This window comes from Triturus cristatus, chromosome 2_2, assembly GCF_964204655.1.
Source record: "Triturus cristatus chromosome 2_2, aTriCri1.1, whole genome shotgun sequence".
Lineage (NCBI taxonomy): Eukaryota > Metazoa > Chordata > Amphibia > Caudata > Salamandridae > Triturus > Triturus cristatus.
This window is the reverse complement of record NC_140582.1, coordinates 959860338-959879937: the sequence shown is the minus strand read 5'-3', so window position 1 is coordinate 959879937 and position 19600 is coordinate 959860338. Positions and strand designations below refer to the sequence as shown.

General features: G+C 41.9%; 1 protein-coding gene across 2 annotated transcripts in view; it reads left to right on the top strand.

Moving 5' to 3' along the window:
• Window positions 1-19600, top strand: part of NCAPG (non-SMC condensin I complex subunit G) — a 460352-nt gene that overhangs the window by 246752 nt on the left and 194000 nt on the right. For both annotated transcript variants that reach the window (XM_085642367.1, XM_085642366.1), the window contains exons 12-13: window positions 8261-8440; window positions 11814-11924. In XM_085642367.1, the coding sequence (XP_085498493.1) occupies window positions 8261-8440; window positions 11814-11924 (291 nt within the window). The remainder of the gene's footprint in view (window positions 1-8260; window positions 8441-11813; window positions 11925-19600) is intronic.

The following is a 19600-nucleotide window of genomic DNA, read 5'->3' as shown; positions in this document are numbered from 1 at the left end:
TAATTTAATCACCTTAAGCTACGTCCTATGTTTAAAGCAGACACCCTGGCACTTTGCCTGATCTGCAGCCACCCCCTGCAACTTATATCACACCATACACCAGGTCAGATGACACAACAATACACACACACACTATCTGAATTCCTCAACACAACCAATCACTGCACAGCATCACTTCAGTGTTACAAAAACATGCCACGCCATATCTCATTGAAAAGTAGCACATCGTGACATCCAGATCACAACACACACAGCTAAACTCCACGTCCACTTCACTTTTCTTTGGCTAAATCATTCCACCGTATGACACTATATAAAGAATAATTTAGCACATTATCACAACACACGGTTCTATAAAACCTCATAATGTTAGCACAATCATTCCATATCTGCAACACGAAATAGCTAGTTGTAGTGGTACGTCTACACCCTCATGGTCTGCCCTTCCTAAGCCGACAACCCACGCTGTGTGTGTTACCAACATAAGAAAGAAAACACACCGCCTCTCCACGGCACTCACCCTGCCCCCAGAATGATGACCCTGAGAGGGTCCCTCGCTACTGTCAGCAGGAACAGGGAGAAGGCGGGTCCGAAGGCAATGAAAGTGCAGCCGGAGAGCATGGCGGCCCCCATCTTGCCGGACGGACCCTTACAAAGCCCGACCGGGTCGGCCGCCTCCGACGAACCCCACAGATCAAAATACTAGGGCCACCTGGTGGAGATAGGTGCCATGGAAACAAGTGTAATACTAGGGCCACCTGGTGGAGATAGGTGCCATGGAAACAAGTGTAGGGCCACTGCGAACCAGCTGGCAAAATGATAACCACGGCTGCCACAAAAGAATAGGCTATGGAAACCAAGGAAGGACCAAAGTAAATAAACTAATGGAAAATATAACCAGCAGTGGCCGCACGACGTGGGAAGCTTGTAGTAATGTAAAGAAAAAAAAAACACGCTAGTGATGTGTGCACGCAGCAGCACGAAAAAGTGAAAGTGATCGCGCTAGAAGGGAGGCTGATGGCAGCTGCGCGCGTGCACGCTCGCGTGAATGCAAGCGCTAGGCCACCAAAAGCCTGTGGCAGCACTTTGAAAACCCTGATACTAAATGTCTCGCAGACAGCGCATGCGCTGGCTCAGCGAGACCATAAAAGTTACTGCATTGACCTCCTCAAGAAACTGCCTCCTGTTCCCCCAAAGAGAAGACCATTGATGGTACAAGAACGCATACAACTGTGGCAGAGAGTCGGGAAGCTCATCAATAAACGAGCCATAGAAACAGTCCTGCAGTGGTAGACCAGAGAAGGCATTTACTTAGCGTACTACTTCCTAGTACCAAATCAGGATCCAAGGCCAATATTGGATCTCCGATATCTTTACAAATTCATATAAGCACAGTACTTCAGAATGACAACTCTGCAAGGCGTGATCCCACTCCTGGGGAAAGGAGACTACATGTCCACCATGGACTTAAAAGGACGCTTACCTGCACATGCCAATGAACCAGAGGAACATAATATACCTCCCTTTGTACCAGTCTCTAAACGGTCTTGATGGAGACCGTGTTTCTGCTTTTGTAATTGCATGTGCACAAACTTATGTTTACTAACTCCCTGCACTCTGTGGGTACCAAGAATCATTATCTCCTGCAGTTGCCAGTTCAGTTTACTGATGGACGTTGGGTGCATTTGCAGAAAACTAGATGGCTAAATAGATTCCACTAAATGTCAACCAGATCAAAACATACAATTGAGGACTGGCATTAAAACACGAGTGACCTGCATCCGATTTAAAGAAAGTCTACGCCCACTTGAATTATGCGGCAGGATAGACTAAATTATAAGCTTTGAAAAGGCGAATTGTGGGTTGTAATGCAGTACATTTTAAAGTAGTATTTACTATTTTGCCATTTTTACAAATGAACACTATATAGGCAAAGGTTTCACCTCTTTGATAAAAGTTGAATACCTATTTATAGCTATCCGCAACTGAAAAGTGACATTCCACCGCGCAACAAAAGTCCAGCCCCTGCATGGCAACATGTGGTAGCGATTTTAGAAACCTTTGATCCATTTGAGTTAGCAACTATTTTTGTTAGCCTCTGTAAATTGTGCATATGTTGATGGATTATGTGGCTAGTGTGCAAATTCATAATTGTATGTAAAACTCTACGCCACAGAATCACATAATTCCAGCGGCTCGGAGTAAGTTGCCGACCTTGTATGTGTGTAGATGGTATGTATTTCTATAGCGCAAATCTATCTAAAAGGCAGTTGAGCACTGTAGAGGGTCAAAGACGAGCTAAAATTCAGCACGTGACAGGAGAGAGGTAGATAGTTTGTGGATTGTTAATACATTACGATGTAGTGCTCTTTAAAGAGTTATGTCTTGAATAAATTATCAATACATAGAATCCTGTCAATCAACAGGCATTACATTGTGATTCACGTTAGTCTAAATTGATTAAATATTTATGTTGTCATCACAAATTAGCTTTGTAGTCTGAGAGGGCGTGTTTCTGTGAATTAATAAGGCAAGGCTCCTACGACATCGTTTGCTTACAAGAAACCCACATTTCTTGGGAGAAAAAAGAGCTTTTAAAAATTGCTGGCTATAATCTGCTGGCCTCCACAACTCAAACTTCGAACATCCGGGGAGTAGCAATTATGGCTAAAACTGCTTTGGGGAGGCCTAATCGTAAGCTAACCGACACCCAGGGTAGATGGGCTATCGTAACACTGACATCTGGCGTCACCATTTGCTCAGTTTATGGGTCAAATAAAGATGAGCCACAATTGTTTGAAAATCTGGAGATTGAACTTGCCTTGTGGCCAAAATCAATAATCCTTTGTGGTGATTTCAATATTTCTTTAGGCCCCTCTTCTGGCAATAATATACAAAATCAGTATGCAGGCCGAAAGCCTAAAGTCTTTAACGCTATTAGCCATCTTTGCTCTAGCCATGACTTAGTAGATATTTGGAGTATAAAGAAACATCATGATCCTGGCTTTACCTACTATTCATATCCTCACAACAGATATGTTAGGATAGATTATGTTTTTACATCACGCGATTTAATCACTAAAGCAGAAATAAAGAAACTCCCCAAACTCATCTCAGACCACAACCCTCTACTTCTGACAATCGAGGTAACCAATTATACCAGGTCACTCTTTAAATGGACATTTGAAAGAAAACTTCTTGTTGACTAAGAGTATATAATGGTTATCAGAAAATGGGCAGAGGAATTCTTTGATATGAATCGATACAGTGCTTCCAGGGGGGTAGTATGGGATTGTTTTAAGGCAGCTTTAAGAGGGGAAACGATTAGCTATGTGGCTAGGGTAAAGAAACAGCGTGAGGTGCAGAAGCTACAATTAATTAAAGATCTAGTAAAAGCCGAAGAAGAGCATATTACAGTAATTTTCCAAGGTAAGGATGGAGCTCATATTCTCTATCAAATACTAATCCTTAAAACTGAGTTGAACAGTTGGCTAACAAAACGCTCGGCCGAGATATTTAAGACACATCATAGAAATGTATATGAAAATGGTGAGAAAGTGGGAAAACAACTAGCGCTACGTACTCGCCAGAAGGCCTCGTATAATTCGATAGCATCTATTAATATAAATGGCAGTAACTGTACAGATCCCGTTGAAATAATTGAAGGATTTCGCCAGTACTATCAGGGATTGTATATGGACGATACTTTTCAGAATGCCAACGAAGTTACGAACGCTCTGACCAATTTCATCGAAAATACCACACAAATGGGGATATTAGATGAGGTAACTAAGGAGGATCTGGAGAAAGAGTTTAGTATCGCGGAGATACAACAAGCCCTTGATGGGCTAGCCCCAGGGAAGGCAGCAGGCTCGGATAAAATTCCTCTAGAAATATATAAGATTCTAGGCCCATTCATCGCTCCTCTCCTCCATGATTTATTCACTGGTATACAAAGAACCGGTAATTCTCCAGATTCCTGGAAGGAAACAGACTTAATAATTTTTGCAAAAAAGAATAAACCTCCCGAGAATCCAGCATCATATCGTCCTATCTCCCTAATTAATTCAGATTCTAAACTTTACGCGAAGATTCTAGCCAATCGCCTCGGGAGGGTCATCGAACACTTGGTCTCCCCCTGGCAACACAGGTTCATTCCGGGAAAGGGCACAGCGGATCATATTCGCAGAGCCATTGCGCTCTTTGATTATATGTCCGGTGTGGGGGGTCGTATGTCGATGATCCTACTCGATGCCGAAAAGGCGTTTGATCGAGTTTCCTGGGAGTTCTTATGGAGGGTCCTTTCCTTAAACAACTTTGGGACTAATTTTATAAACTCGATTAAAGCTATGTATCAACACCCAAAATGAAAAAGTGCAGATAATGGGCAAAGAATCAAAGTTCATCAATATATCTAGGGGAACAAGACAAGGTTGCCCCTGTTCCCCGATTCTCTTCGCCCTCTATATTAATCCATTAATTTTAAGACTACTGCAAGAAAGAAAAATTGAACCCATAAGAATTGGCAATTATGAAACAAAGGTTCTAGCATATGCCGATGATGTGGCTATATTAACACCAAATCCCGCTGAGGCAATTACAGAAATCGATATAATTACTCACTAATTTGGCCTTTTTTCTGGATATTTACTTAATAAAGGGAAAACAATTATCATATGTACTGATAATACAATATATAGCGACCCACGGAGAGCTGAGCAATCTACATATCTTGGTATATGTCTAACATCAAAGGTTGAACTGATCAATAAGTTGAATTATGACCCGCTAATTAAGAATATTGAGAGTGATCTGAAAAGAGTTAACAGCCTACATTTATCTATTATTGGGAAGGGAAATTTTTTAAAAATGAATGTATTACCGAAGCTTCTTTACCTATTTCGCACGATACCTCTTACAATTGAAGACACTACATTAAAAACTATCGACTCGATGCTATCTTCTTATATGTGGCAATATGGGAAAATAAGAAGGTCACTTAAATATTTAACGCTGCCACAACATCGAGGAGGCTTAGCACTCCCTAATATGGTATTCTATCACTGGGCGGCCTTCCTCCAACAGATGCTTCCCTTATTTACTATTTTAACGCCAGCTACAGAGAATATTTCATCAAGAATCCCCTCCATCTATGAATTATTGATGGGAAAAAAGTACCAAGACTGTCTCTTAATCCAATTAGAGCCTAGTTATTTAAAAAAAAGTAAATTTAACATTATTAAAAATACGTGGAATGTCTGGTGTAAGATCTCAAGGCTTCTCAAAATCCCAAAGTACAACAGATACACCCCTTTATGGGGCTCCTCGCTATTGCCCTTATTAGCAAATGATGATATGGCAAAAAAATGGGAAAGGGCAGGTATAAGAACAGTTGGGGATTTCTGTGGCAAAGAATTAGATTGCAACTTCTCTAGGATTCAGAATAAATTTGGAATTCCTGAAGCACATAGCTTTAAGTTTATGCAGGTTAAAATAGCTCTGAAATCAAAAAACCCTAAGATTCTATTTGAAAAAATACCACTTTTTGATATTCTTTGCATAAAATCCGTTAAAATTGGGAAAGTCTATGACTTGCTTTTAAATACCCTAACCGATGACTTAGAGCATACTGAGTCCTCCTGGGCTCGAAGACTTGTTAACCCCAACGTGGACATTGATAAGAGTTTGTATTTGATAGATAAAATATTAATGTCATCGAGCCTTAAAGCCCAAGCTTATAAAACTATTTTTAATCTATACTTTACTCCTGCTAAGTTGTTTACATGGGGAAAGAGACTCGATGATCATTGTCCTAGATGTGGACTGGGACCCGCGGATCTTAGTCACATGCTTTATGACTGTGATTAATTATCCGAGCTAAAAGCTAGAATATGTAAATATTGGGAAGAGGTACTTGGATATCCTTTATGTATTTCCTCTTCATTGCTCATCTTAGGTTGCGATAGCTCTTTGGGGTTGAACAAATCTGCAGAATTATGCCTGTTTATTGGATCGGCGGTATTTCGAATTTTACTTACAACTAATTGGAAGGAACAGATTCCACCGTCTTTTCAAATGTGGCTTGCCAGACTTTTGGCCATATTTAATCAAGAAACAGCTATATATACAGCTAGGGGTAGACACCATAGATCACGTGGTCAAAAAATCTGGCAACCCATTGCAGATTGGATGGACAGAGTGAAGGGGGACTCATAAGTTGGAATATACTTGTGATAATGTGTTTTAATATTGTATTCTATTTATAATGTAACTTGGAATAATATTCACTCTTTTTTGTAAAATGCTATTATCTGAGCTGCTATCTCTTTTTTTTTTTTTGTATAATATATATTGCTGTTATGTATTTATTTGTCGCTGCACAATAAAAAAAAAACAAAAAAAAAAGAAAAAAAAAATTAGCTTTGTAGTCTGGTTGGTTGGTTTTTAGATCAGTCTTCCCTCTCCCCCCGCCCAATGAATTGAAATGTGTAGGTTTTAGACCATTGCTTAAGTCGCCCTCTATCTGGTGGAATTAACCAGTTTCCAAGCCAAATCTCAGTTGCATTTTTTCCTTAAATAAGCTAAAACAGTTGACCTCTATACCTATACAGAGCACTATATTATTTTGGCTGTACAATGTTTAGGCTCTACGAATGGAAACGTCTCTAGTCGTAACCTTTGTAAACTTTCCCTTGCTTTAATTTTTCTTTTAATGCACACAATATGAACAAAATGTAACATAACAATCAGCCACTCTTAGTTCTTGCTCATATTCTCACACAAAGCCTTTCTTTTTGAGCTCATGCTGTACCATCAGGGGAAATTAGGCTTTCTCTTTCCTGTAGTGTGAGTTGTAGAAGGGGAAGGAGCTCTCCCAGCTCTCTCTCTCTCTTTGAAGTTAAGATCATTGTAACCCTGTATATTTGGTTCCTTCTCTTGCTTTTTTTCCACTGTCTTCCATGTGCCAAAATACTGTCTCAAACGATGATATAACCCTTATGAGCTACATTTTAGATGTGGCCAACTTTCTTCGCTCGGGCTCAAGGTGACCCAGGGAACATTTCCACTTGTTGGGCCTTTGACTTTTGTTAAAACCCAAATCATACCCTCCACCCCACAAAACAAATCCACCCTTAGGATTTAGGCACAGGAAGACTGTTCAGTCAAGTCATGGTGGGATCAGATGTCTCCACCCTTCTTAATTATTTTTTCCCCTGGTGTCTACTTTGCTAGCTGCACATTCTTACCCCGCCCCCTCCCAAGCTCTAGCACCCCAAATCACCCCCCCCCCTACCGCCCCCACTAAGCATTGCTGCTCCTTGGTCTCTCTCTTTCTCCCCCCCAACCCCCCACCGCTAATAGCAGTGGCTGTCCATTTTCTAATTATATTTTCTTTACTTCTGCGAAGGATGCCACGTTGCATATAGATGCAATGCGGTGGCTGTCTTGGAAATACAAAAATAACATTTGCCCACCTTGGAACGTTGTTTTCTCAGCTTACAAAATGGATATCAAAATATACCTACATGCAAAATAGTAACCATTACAAAAGTTATTTTCTATAGTTCAAGATGGCCCCCATGTTGCTTGTAGTGACCTACTTGGAACTAGAGAAAATGATGTTCCTAGATGGCTAAAGGTTGATTTTAATACTTGGAAGATGGCAATCGACATGCAACTTGTCAGCCATTTTGAAAGTACATAAAATACTATTCCAAGACGGCTGACTGCTGATATTTGCTTTACCAATACTTAAGTTACTTTAGCAAAGCCAATGCTGCTGCCAACTAATAAGGACTGGCAAAGTGAGACCAATTGGCATTGCTGGTGCGCTGTTTTTGATGGGTCATTATATTAAGTTTACTGTCTATAGTGGCAATACACCAGTTGGCCATTTTAATAGAGTGATATAAAATGTATAAGTGGGCTTTGTTTACTCTACTCGACTTTGATTAGTGTGGGCTATGGAGTGCCGCTACGGAAAGTCCCGTTCAGAAGGTCAAAAGATTAAGTAATCAGTGAGTTCTTTCTCCAGATTTTGAGACTGAACTACAAGGTTCTCTGGTTTTATAGCGCGTAAAGTTTGGTTCATCACATGCCTTGTTGTGTCCTTTACTCCTTCACAGTTTGGTTAGAAGCCTAGTCTTCCATGTTTTAAGCCATCTCAACCTGTGATTCTCTGATATCGTTTACACTGGCTGAATTATACTGTGAATTTACAAATGTTTCATTTAGTCGTGTTGCTCTGTTTCATATTTAGATCGCAGAAGTTAAAGTTAAGCTTAATGAAGCAAAACAGGAGTTGGAGGAATGCATTGCTTCGCAGGAATTTGGCCGTGCGTCTGAATTAAAGGAAAAAGTAGCAGATCTCGAAAAGACAAAAGTACAACTTTTGAAAGAAGAAGAAGAGCCCGAAATTAAAGAAGTACGCGTAGAAAAGGTTTGTGTGCATTCACTACTCGCCTCATTGCAATCACTTAAAATGAAATGTTGATGTGACCCCTCAGGATCTTGCCTGTTATAGAAGAGGTTTGTCATTTAGCTTTATAATTACCATAGACTTTTGTTTACTTATTCAAGTAGCTTTTTAGACTTCCCTGTCAGTTTACCCAAGGATTTGTTACGTAGAAGTTTTAAGACTAACCCCCGTCTTGACGATCGCACATCTGTATTGAGAGTGCAAAAGAAGCAGGTTAACCTTTCTAATTTATTTTAGTTACGTCACATGCACTTCTAGCGGTGTTTATGAAAATCATTTGAAAACGTAGTCATTGTCCTGAAACTCAAATATACCTGGAAATGCAGAAGTGTGCTGCAGTATGGGTTGTCCTTAAGTCGGTATGGAAGGTACAGGTCTGTTTTATTACTCGCCTTTAAAAGGGGCAGTCTAAGCTCTAGCGAGGTTCTGAGCCTTGTGAAGTTTATTTCTACATCAATATGCGGGACTATTAAATGTGCCACAGTACACATTTTGTGGTGAATTATCAGAACAGTGGATGCATGCTAATTGGTGCCATTTTGTGTTTTTAGGTCTCGCCTAGCTATTGCGTTTACGTAATCGCTATGCGAGACTCTAGTAAGACGGGCATTTCATAGTGCTCCCAAAAGTGGTTTGCATGCCAAGCATGCGCACAATCGCGTGCATCGTGCCGCCATGCAATCCGTTTGGGGAAGCGCTTCAGCCCACTGGCACGTGCACGTGTAGCCACAGCCTCGGCATCATACTTCAAAGGGTCCGCTCCCCCGCCTGGAATGCGCTCCCCCGCCACAGCATGCCGTGAGATTGTTTCCTCATGGCGCCTCTCACAACTGTGCCTCCCCCACCACAGGGCTAGTCTCACGGACGCATGGCCATCCATCGATTTCACTTTCATGCCCGTGTTCTCTTTGCCTTTCAGCACACAGCCCGCCCTCCCCCTCCGTGTTTTCTTGCAGCTTTGCCCAGATCTGAGTCTCAAACAACCAAAATAATAAGGTTGCCCTGCACGCTTTCTGCGCTTACAAAGTTAACATATGCCGCGCTCATCCCCTTTTCATCCTTCTAAGGTAGATAACATTAGCTCCATTAATTCTGTGTCTAAGGATTTAAATAACCATATGTTTTCTTGCAACTTTAGGCACTTCACACACACACACACACACACACACACACACACACACACACACACACACACACACACACACACACACACACACACACACACACACACACACACACACACACACACACACACACACACACACACACACACACACACACACACACACACACACACACACACACACACACACACACACACACACACACACACACACACACACACACAGCCCCACTGCTCACACACACAGGCAGCAACAGAACGCTCTGAGCTCCACCAGTGTTTGCCACACACACATGCCTCTCGCATCTCGTGTTTTCTTCCAGCTTTGGCCCGTGTTCTCTTTGCCTTTCAGCACTCCGCTTCCCCGTAACCACAATTTAACTAACATCCTGCCACACTCATTCCATTTTCATCCTCGCTTTCACTTTCATGCCCGTGTTCTTTGCCTTTCAGCACACAGCTTCTCCTTAGCCACCATTTAACGACCATCCTGCCGTAAACACCATTTAACTACCATCCTTTTAGTTAAAATAAAATAATTGCCTCTAAGGGTTTAATGAACCATAGAAATACAAGGCAAGGCAACATACACTCCGAATGCCACTCAGAGCCACATAATTACATGCCACATAACTACAATGCACTCAATACAACAGACACTCCAAAAACCAATCAGTGCCACATAATTACACACCACATAATTACACTGCACTCAATGCCACATGCACTACAAATAACACTCAGTGCCAATTAATTACAATGCAAGATACACGAAAAATAACACTCAATGCCACATAATTACACGCCACTAAAATCAACATACACTCCACACAAAACCACTCAGTGCCACATAATTATATTCAACATAATTATACTCTATCTATCTATCTATCTCTATCCTTATCTATCTATCTATATCCTTATCTATCTATCCTTGTCTTGTCTTTTCTTTCGGACTATTCTAATCTATCTATCGCATCACCACAGCATCACTTGGCACCACCACATCACTCAAGGACACCACCACAACATCACTATGCGCTACCACAGCATCAATTAGCACCACAGCATCACTCAAGGGCACCACTACATCACTATGCGCTACCACAGCATCACTTGGCACCACCACATCACTCAAGGACACCACCACATCACTATGCGCTACCACAGCATCAATTAGCGCCACAGCATCACTCAAGGACACCACCACAACATCACTATGCGCTACCACAGCATCAATTAGCGCCACAGCATCACTCAAGGGCACCACCACAACATCACTATGCGCTACCACAGCATCAATTAGCGCCACAGCATCACTCAAGGGCACCACTACATCACTATGCACTACCACAGCATCAATTAGCGCCACAGCATCTCTCAAGGGCACCACTACATCACTATGCGCTACCACAGCATCAATTAGCGCTACAGCATCACTCAAGGACACCACCACAACATCACTATGCGCTACCACAGCATCAATTAGCGCAACAGCATCACTCGACACCACCACAACATCACTCGACACCACCACAGTATCAATCTGTACAACCATTCAACAACAACTGGCTCTAATATGTTCTCTCAATATTTAGGCTTTATTACAAATGGCACAAAAAAATGATATTTAACTTCTGTTCTTGGATTTTAGGCGCAACTAAATACACTAAACATAATCTTCACGAGTTATTAACAAAAGTTTAACCCCTTCAGCGCGGATTTCCGCGCCACGCTGAAGGTTCTGAGCGCGGGCGGGGCCATGACGGAACGGTTCCGTCATAAGCACAGCCCAACCGACGTGCATGACGGAACCGTTCCGTCATGGGCGTCGAAGGGGTTAAACGATTGCCGTTATAATTTACATTAACTTTTATTTAAGTATTAATTATTTGCAAAAATTAAAAGCCATTGTTATTTGTAATATCAATACATCTAAGTCACGTAAATACAAGACATATTGCATTACAAATGCTATAGGTGTCACATTTGCAACAGTTAAAACTATTGACATTGTACATGAGAAAGCTAGTAATTTCAATATTTTCAATACCAACACATAAATAAAAAATTAGTCAATTTACAATACAAAAAGCTCAAACTTTCCTAATGCGAGACCTATTGCATTGCAAATGCGTGTTTCATAACTGATGGGGAAAAATTGTGTTGATCAATAACTAAATTGCTTAATAAATGTTGTCTCTTTTGTAGAATGACCCTGACACACTGCTGAAATGTCTGACAATGTGTTATGAACTTTTAAAGCAGATGTCCCTTTCTAAGGGGATCGGTGCAACAATGAATGGAATTATTGAAACTCTAGTAAGTATTTCTAAAAGGGTGTTCATTCCTTTAGTACAGTGACGCTTTTGCATGTTATTGACGAGGGGTGGTACACTAATGCTATTAATCCGTATGTCCGATTACTAATCCATTTTCAAAATTGGAAACTCAATTGGCATGAAAGAAATGCCAGTGTTTCCGAATATAACCCATGTCTTCTTTTTGTCTTATCCTTACACATTGATGGGAATAGTGAATATTTTACGAATTGGTATCGTGAATGACTAATCTGCTTAGGAGATTGTTCTGTCAGATGTTTAGGGTATAAAATCTTAAACAGACTACCTGTTGTGTGAGATAGCTTTACTTTATTTCTCAATCTGTCGTTTAGACCTTTGCATACAAAAGGTAAAAAGTGCTGCTTGTAGGAATGCTATAGAAACTGAATAGGTTCAGAAAGTCTAAGAGGAGGTCTGTTGGATATTGAAGTGTTTTTTAAATACTGTGTTAGTAGCTATCACTTTTTAATACTGCTAATTCTAAAACATCTGATGCTGCACCACATTTGATGATAAAAATTGGGAGAATTGACTCTTTAGTTGTTACGGAGTGTGTTATACTCCTTTTAAAAAAAAAAAAACCTCCAGCTTACGTGACTGCCTCTGCGGGCAGCCAGCCACGCGCTTCGGGCGGTTAGCGCTCCAGTTGTTAAACGATCTATTTTCTTGCACACCGCCCACCCATTAAGCTATTTAATGGACACGGGAAGGACGCGCAGCGGGCGCGCCGATGGCATGCCGAAGGCGCGCCAAAGGAAAGCCTGTCGTCGCCCGTAGGGGCCAGGGCCTAGAATCCCCTGATCTTTACTATCAGCCCCTTGTAAATACTCCTCTAAACAATTGCTAGAACTTCGCACTAATCCTTACATAGACTGCATACAGATGCACCCCTCTTCCATTGAAATTATGTCTAGGAGCTGTGATAGATGTGGCTATATGTTCGCCCCGCAGTCCCAAAGGAGACGCACAGATTTTAGTAGCCCCACGCATGTCTATGGGGCAGAGGTAAAAAGTTCCGCATGGAGTTTGTCCCACAAGAATAGAGAATTTAGATTCTTTAGCATAAATTGTCGCTCACTCACAAAACATAGAGCGGATATATTTGATCTCCTAATCAATGAACGCCCGAATGCAATTTTCCTAACAGAAACTTGGCTCCATGACAGTTCAGGCCCTGATGTAGCGGCGGCACTCCCAGCTGGGTACTCGATAGTAAGGCTAGATCGTGAAGGAACAATAGGTGGCGGGTTGGCCATTATTTTTGATAATCAGTATAGGTGTAAATCCAACAAACTAACCTTGAATGGCAGTGAGGCTATGTTATTTCAACTCGCCTTAACCCCTCAGTTTACCTTTTCAGGAATACTAATCTATCGCCCCCCGACCCTGCTGGCATGTGGGCTTCTGTATTTACTGACCTGGTTGCTACCTACTTGCTTAGCGCAGCTAATTTCACTATTTTAGGCGATTTGAATCTTCATTTTGGCGACTCTACCTGTCCAATCAGCACTACCTTAATCTCTGATTTGGTGACCATGAACATTGTGCTTTCTAATATAGGTCCTACCCATGACGCTGGACATCTATTAGATCCAATCTTTTCTAATATCCCCAGCATATGCTGCTCTTTGGCTCTTCCTGTGACCTGGTCTGATCACTTTCTTGTTGATTTCAGGGTCAAAATAGAGTTGACTAACTTAACTGTACCCAACCTAGGCAGCAGGATCAATTCAAGAAACTGGGGTAAACTGGATATGGAAATTTTCAACACATTTTTAACTGATACTATGCCTGCTATTAATCTGGTTTCCATGACAGATCTAAATACTATTATGAAATGTAACTCTAACTCGGTTGACACCTGCCTTCCTTCCTCTATGCAGAAAGTGAAGGAACATAGTCCCCCTGCTCCCTGGTTTTCATCTAGCTTAAAAAAAGAGAAGAGCAAATGCAAAGCGTTTGAAAGACGCTGGAGAAAGAACTATGCTCCTGAACTTAAAACTTTTTATAAACAATCAATTAGAATACATCACTCTCTTTGTAATACTGCTCGGGCTGACTATGTAAGCTCTACTATTTGCAATGCCCAAAACCGCACAAAAGTCCTATTTAAAGTGATCAAGGAACTCTCCGGTGCAGTTAATCAAGTTCCACCTCCAATTCTTACTGAACCACAATGCGAAGATATCGCAATGTTCTTTCTTAATAAAGTAGAGCAGATTTATTTCACATTAAATGCTGCCAAGACCCCCACTTTGCAGCAAAGTATGGCGACCCCCGGCTTATCTAATAATGGATCTCAGATAGAGGTCCTAGAAGGGCTCAGCTCAAATGTACTCGAACAATGGTTACCATTTGAGACCACTTCCTTCTGTCACATTTTAAAAGGCATAGAATCAGGTTCTCCTCGCGACCTGCTCCCTATTACCATACTGCAAAAAATGGAGCCATCTACCTTACAGCTGATCTGGGAGTTTCTTAATGCTTCCCTTCGAGGAGCCGTGATTCTACCTGAGTGGAAACATGCGATGGTTCGTCCATTGCTAGAGAAGGCTAATGCCGATCCGGACCAGATGTCCAACTTCCGCCCAATTTCCTTGCTACCCGCTTTTTCCAAAATTTTGTAATAACACGTAAATTCACAATTGACCCATTACGTGGAAACTAGCAATTTTTTTCATATGTCACAATTCGGTTTCAGGGGAGGATATTCCACAGAAACTACACTTCTGTGAAATGATCCGCTGCCGTTTGGATGCTGGTGACACCGTGGCGCTCATATTGTTGGATCCGAGCGCCGCATTTGATACGGTATCCCATTCTGTGCTTCTGCAGACTTTACAATCTGTCCGCGTTACTGGACAGGCCTTGAAATGGTTGGCTAACTTTTTGCTGTATCGTACATTTCAGGTGTTCTCCGCAGAGGCAGTGTCCAAGACCCATGCCTCTCCCTATGGAGTTCCACAGGGTTTTATTCTTAGCCCTTTATTATTTAATATTTATGTTAAACCCCTGGCCGACATTGCTGAGCAGGTAGGACTGTCGATCTTTTCCTACGCTGATGACACCCAAATAGTATTCTCCCTCTCTGCCAAAGAAACTTCTAAGTCCTCGTCTCTCCATGTTGGGCTTTGCAAAATTGCACAGTCGATGCAAGTAAATTCACTTAAGCTCAACGGGGAGAAGACTGAGGTATTAATCATAGGGAAGAACAAAGAGCTTTGGGGCCCCCAACATTGGCCCCCTGAACTGGGTGCCCTCCCCCAGCCTACCAATTAAGCGCACAACTTGGGTTTTATCATCGATGACCATATCTCGATGAGACCCAAAGCAACAAAGGTGGCTGCAACCTGTTTATCATCCTTAAATGACTTAGGAAAATCTTGTGGATGTTGCCGGATTCCACAAAAAGAATTGTAATCCAAGCCGTGGTCACCTCCCGCCTGGATTACGGAAACATCCTTTTTTTAGGAGCAAATAAGGATGTTATTCGCAAACTGCAGGTTGTGCAAAACGCTGCTGCTCGTATGCTTTGCCGGATCCCTAAAACAACCCCGGTCTCCAGTTCCCTGCGTGAACTTCACTGGTTGAAAGTGGAAAATCGCATTAAATTCAAAACTCGAACGTATGTTTAAGATCAAAACAGGCAAGGCCCCTCAATATTTGAATTCTATTGCCAATCTTTATGTCCCTTCTCGTTCTCTCCAGTCAGCAAATCAAGCAAAATTTTCGGTCCCGAGGCATAGGATGGGTGGTCGCTCTTTTTCATACTTGGGCCCCACCTTGTGGAATTCTCTTCCTCTATTACTGAGGAATAAGACCAGTCTTGCTCATTTTTGCAGAACTTTAAAACCTGGTTATTCAATCAATAGGTCTTATTTATCCTTCTTGGGTACATTCAGGCGGCGCCGGGAAACCCTTGGTAGCTATGCGCCTTACAAAAGCAAAATAACATAACAATTCTGCCGAAGTTTTAAAGAACACCTACCCTTCTAAAACATCTGAAGTCCTTGCTATACTGTTATTTCTTATTGGCCCGCTTTTTAAAAAAATTTTTTACTCGCTTTATTGTAAAAGTTGCACACAGTTGATTACAACAGTTATTGTAAACCACATCACATCAACGCCATTGGGTCATCCTTTCAGTTGACAAGCAAAAGTACATTATTAGCTTACAGTTAATTACACCCTCCTGGTAGATCTCTATCATAGAATCTCCCCTTCCAGAGGACAGCTGGGTACATATTTGTCCTCCGTAAATGTTCCACTTGTTCCAGATTTCTTCCCATTTCTAGGGGCCCCCCTTTTTTTCATAGATGGACTTTTCTGCCACCATCGCTCAGACCATATCTCTCTCCCATTCCGCCATGGTGGGCGGTGTCTCCACTATTCATTTCCTAGCGATGTTTAGTTAGCCTATTGCACAACTGAGTGAAAAGACGGTCCTTACTAGTGAGGTCTGTCGATCCCCTTATATTGAGCAGACATAGTTGTGGTGTTTGTTGTAGTTGTTTGCCTAGCACCGTCTGTAGCGGTGTCTCTATTGCGCTCCAGTATCTCTGAATGGGAGTGCAACTCCACATGATGTGGAAGAACGTACCCTCCTCCCCACATTATCGTCTGCATATAGCGTCCTCTTTTTGTTTCATTTTTGTCGTCATGTTACAGGAGTAATATGCTCTGTGTAGAACTTTGAGTTGTATGAGTTTCAGTCTGAAGCTTATGTCAACTTCTTTGGGTGAAGTAAGCGCGTCCTGCCAGTCCTCTTCTTCTAATTCACGTAATTTACACTGCCATTGTTCCCCCAGTTTTGTAAGGGGGTCTCTGATGGCATTCAGTAACATTTGGTAGATTTTTTTCTATGGCTTTACCATCAATTTGGTCAAATAATAGTCTATTCTCTAACTGGGTTAATTCTGGGAGAGCTCAGCTTGACGTATGAACAGACATTATTGCATGTCTAATTTATAAGTACCAGTAAGTCTCGGATGTCGCCATCTCAAATTCTTCTCTCAACGTCCTAAAAGGCTTAATTTCGCCTTTTGCCCACAAGTTGAAATACCGATCAAATCCCATTTATCCAATCCTGGCTGTCTGTTCAGTTCTGAGAGTACCTCAGAGTCCCACAACAGTGTCGTCTGAGTTATTTTATTTTCCCATCCTAGCTATTTTGTCACCTCATGCTAGAGATGGACAATTTGTAGTGTCAGCCCCGTTAACACCTGTCGTTTGGGACTAGTGTATAGTGCCCGTCTGTAACCTCTGGGACCCATTAGGAATTTGTCCATTTGGTATGCAGTGTCCGAGTGTGGTTCATATATCCAGTGATTGATTACTGCTTGTTGTGTTGCCCAATAATACAACCGGATATCTAGGAGGGCTATAACGACCTCGTACTAGCCCTTCACTAGTTTACTTGTGGCTGTCCTCAGGGGTTTACCCACCCATAGCAATGTTATGACTTAATTCTCAATTTGGGAAAAATGTGTCTGCTATGGAGAATGGTGTGTTTTGCAGAACATACAAAAACCTTGGTAGTGCCAACATTTTACAAAGGGCCGTATGGCCCATGGGGGACAGCGGCAGTATTCTTCAATATCGTGTATCGCCCTGTAGTCGTTTTAAGGGACCGATAAGATTGCGTGTGTAGAAGAGTGAGGGATCTCTTGTAACAGATCCCCAAATAGCGGAATCCTTCCTCTGTCACCGTCACTACGCAGTCTGACGGTAACTTTGTGTAGGACCCTGAAGGATAAATAATATTAATTTGGACCGATTGATGGTGTACCCAGAATATTTACGAAAGTAAGTGAAAATTTGTATAATTCTCCTTATTGAGGAGTGGGGTGACGCTATGTACAGGAGGATATCGTCTGCATATAGGGAGATTCTGTCCTCCCATCACTCTGTCCAGCGCAGGCCTCTGATTACAGGGTCACCCCTAAACCAAGCCGCTAGGGGCTCCAGCATCAAGGCAAAAATCAGGGGGAAAAGGGGGCACCCCTTTCGCGTTCCACGTTTGAGGGGGAAGGGATTCGATATTTGTCCATTCACAACAACGTGAGCCAGGGGCTGCGTATATAATAGCTTGTTCCAGGTTATGCATTTGGGGCCGAAACACAGTCTCTCTAGCACTTCAAATAAGTGCGGCCAATCGACGGTTAAGGCCAATCGACAGTGACGACTGCATTCTGACTTCAAGAGATGGAATTGCTGCCGCTTCCTTAATGGTGTCCTTTCTTCCCAGCACACTGTGTAGCCTTCTAAAATTTAGTGCTGTGTTCCACCCAGGCATAAAGCCGGATTGATCGGGATGTATACGTTTCATGATCACTGGCATTAGCCTATTGGCCAGCAGTTTTGCCAATATTTTGGCTTCTGCGTTGAGAAGATGAATGGGTCGGTATGAGTCACAAAGTTCAGTTGGCTTAGCCTGTTTATGTATCACTAAAATGGAAACTATTCTCTGGGTAAGTAACCCCGTTGTATGCTTTCTTCATACATTTCTTTTAGGTGGGGTACAATTTTTGTGGCGATCAATTTGTATAGTTCAGTAGAGAGCCTATTAGGTCCCATTGCTTTCGCGGATTGTAGTCTATTAATAGCCTCCGTGATTTCTTCGTCCGAAATGCCACTATCTAATAGTGATGTCGTCTGCTGCTAGGGAAGGAAGTCGCATTTCTGCAAGTAAGTCTCTAGAGTCTTCCGAAGTTGTTGTGGCGGTGGATGTGTATATCTGTTTAAAATGTGTTGCAAATGCCTCCACTATACCCGTTAGTCATTTATCATTGCTCCATTCTCGGATATCAGGCATGCTATCCATCCGTTTGCTTGTTTGTGTCTATCAAACTAAGCCAATAATTTACCCGCTTTATTGCTGGTTTAGTATATTTTGGGGAGTACATTCAGTCTTTTACTCTTGGCTTCCTCAGTTAACCTATTTTTATATTTTTGTCTTTTGATATCCAGCACATGAACAACCTCGGCGCTGTCCGTTTGGTCAGCATGCGTTTCCTTCTCTGGAATCTCCGTTTCTAACTCAAAAAATCTTTTTAATGTCTGATCATCAGGGAGGTAGCCTTCCCTTTAATTACAGTTTTGAATGCTTCCCAAAGTGTCTGGGAGGAGGAAACAGTCTGTATTTTCTTTAAAATAGATTTCAGTGATTTGAACTAAGTCCTCTTGTATATATGGGAGTTTTAAGTACCCGGTGTTAAGAGAGAATGGTTCGAGTTAGTTTCGTTCCCTGGAGTTGATGAGCCAGATAGGTGAATGATCGGCTATTCCTCTCGCTAAGTGTCTGATTTCTGTAATGTAGGGCAACTGATGAGCCAATGTCAGTATGTAATTGATACACGACTGGCTATTGTGAGCCCCTGAGTGAAAGGTGAATTGCAAGGTCTGGGGATTGTTCGCTCTCCAAACATCTACTAAATCTATTGCGCCTAAGTAGTTTGATAGGGTAGTGTTTTTACTGTGTGTACTTCTAGGGGGTTTCGTTCTTTTTGTCCGTAGAGCGCCAAGTTTAGATTTCCCCCAAGTATCAAGTCTCCCTCTGGTAATTAGTGGAGTACTGCACTTAAGTCAGGTTGAGTTATTTTTTGTAGTGTCGGAGGAATATAGACTGTTAATATATTTAGGGGTTTGCCATCCCAT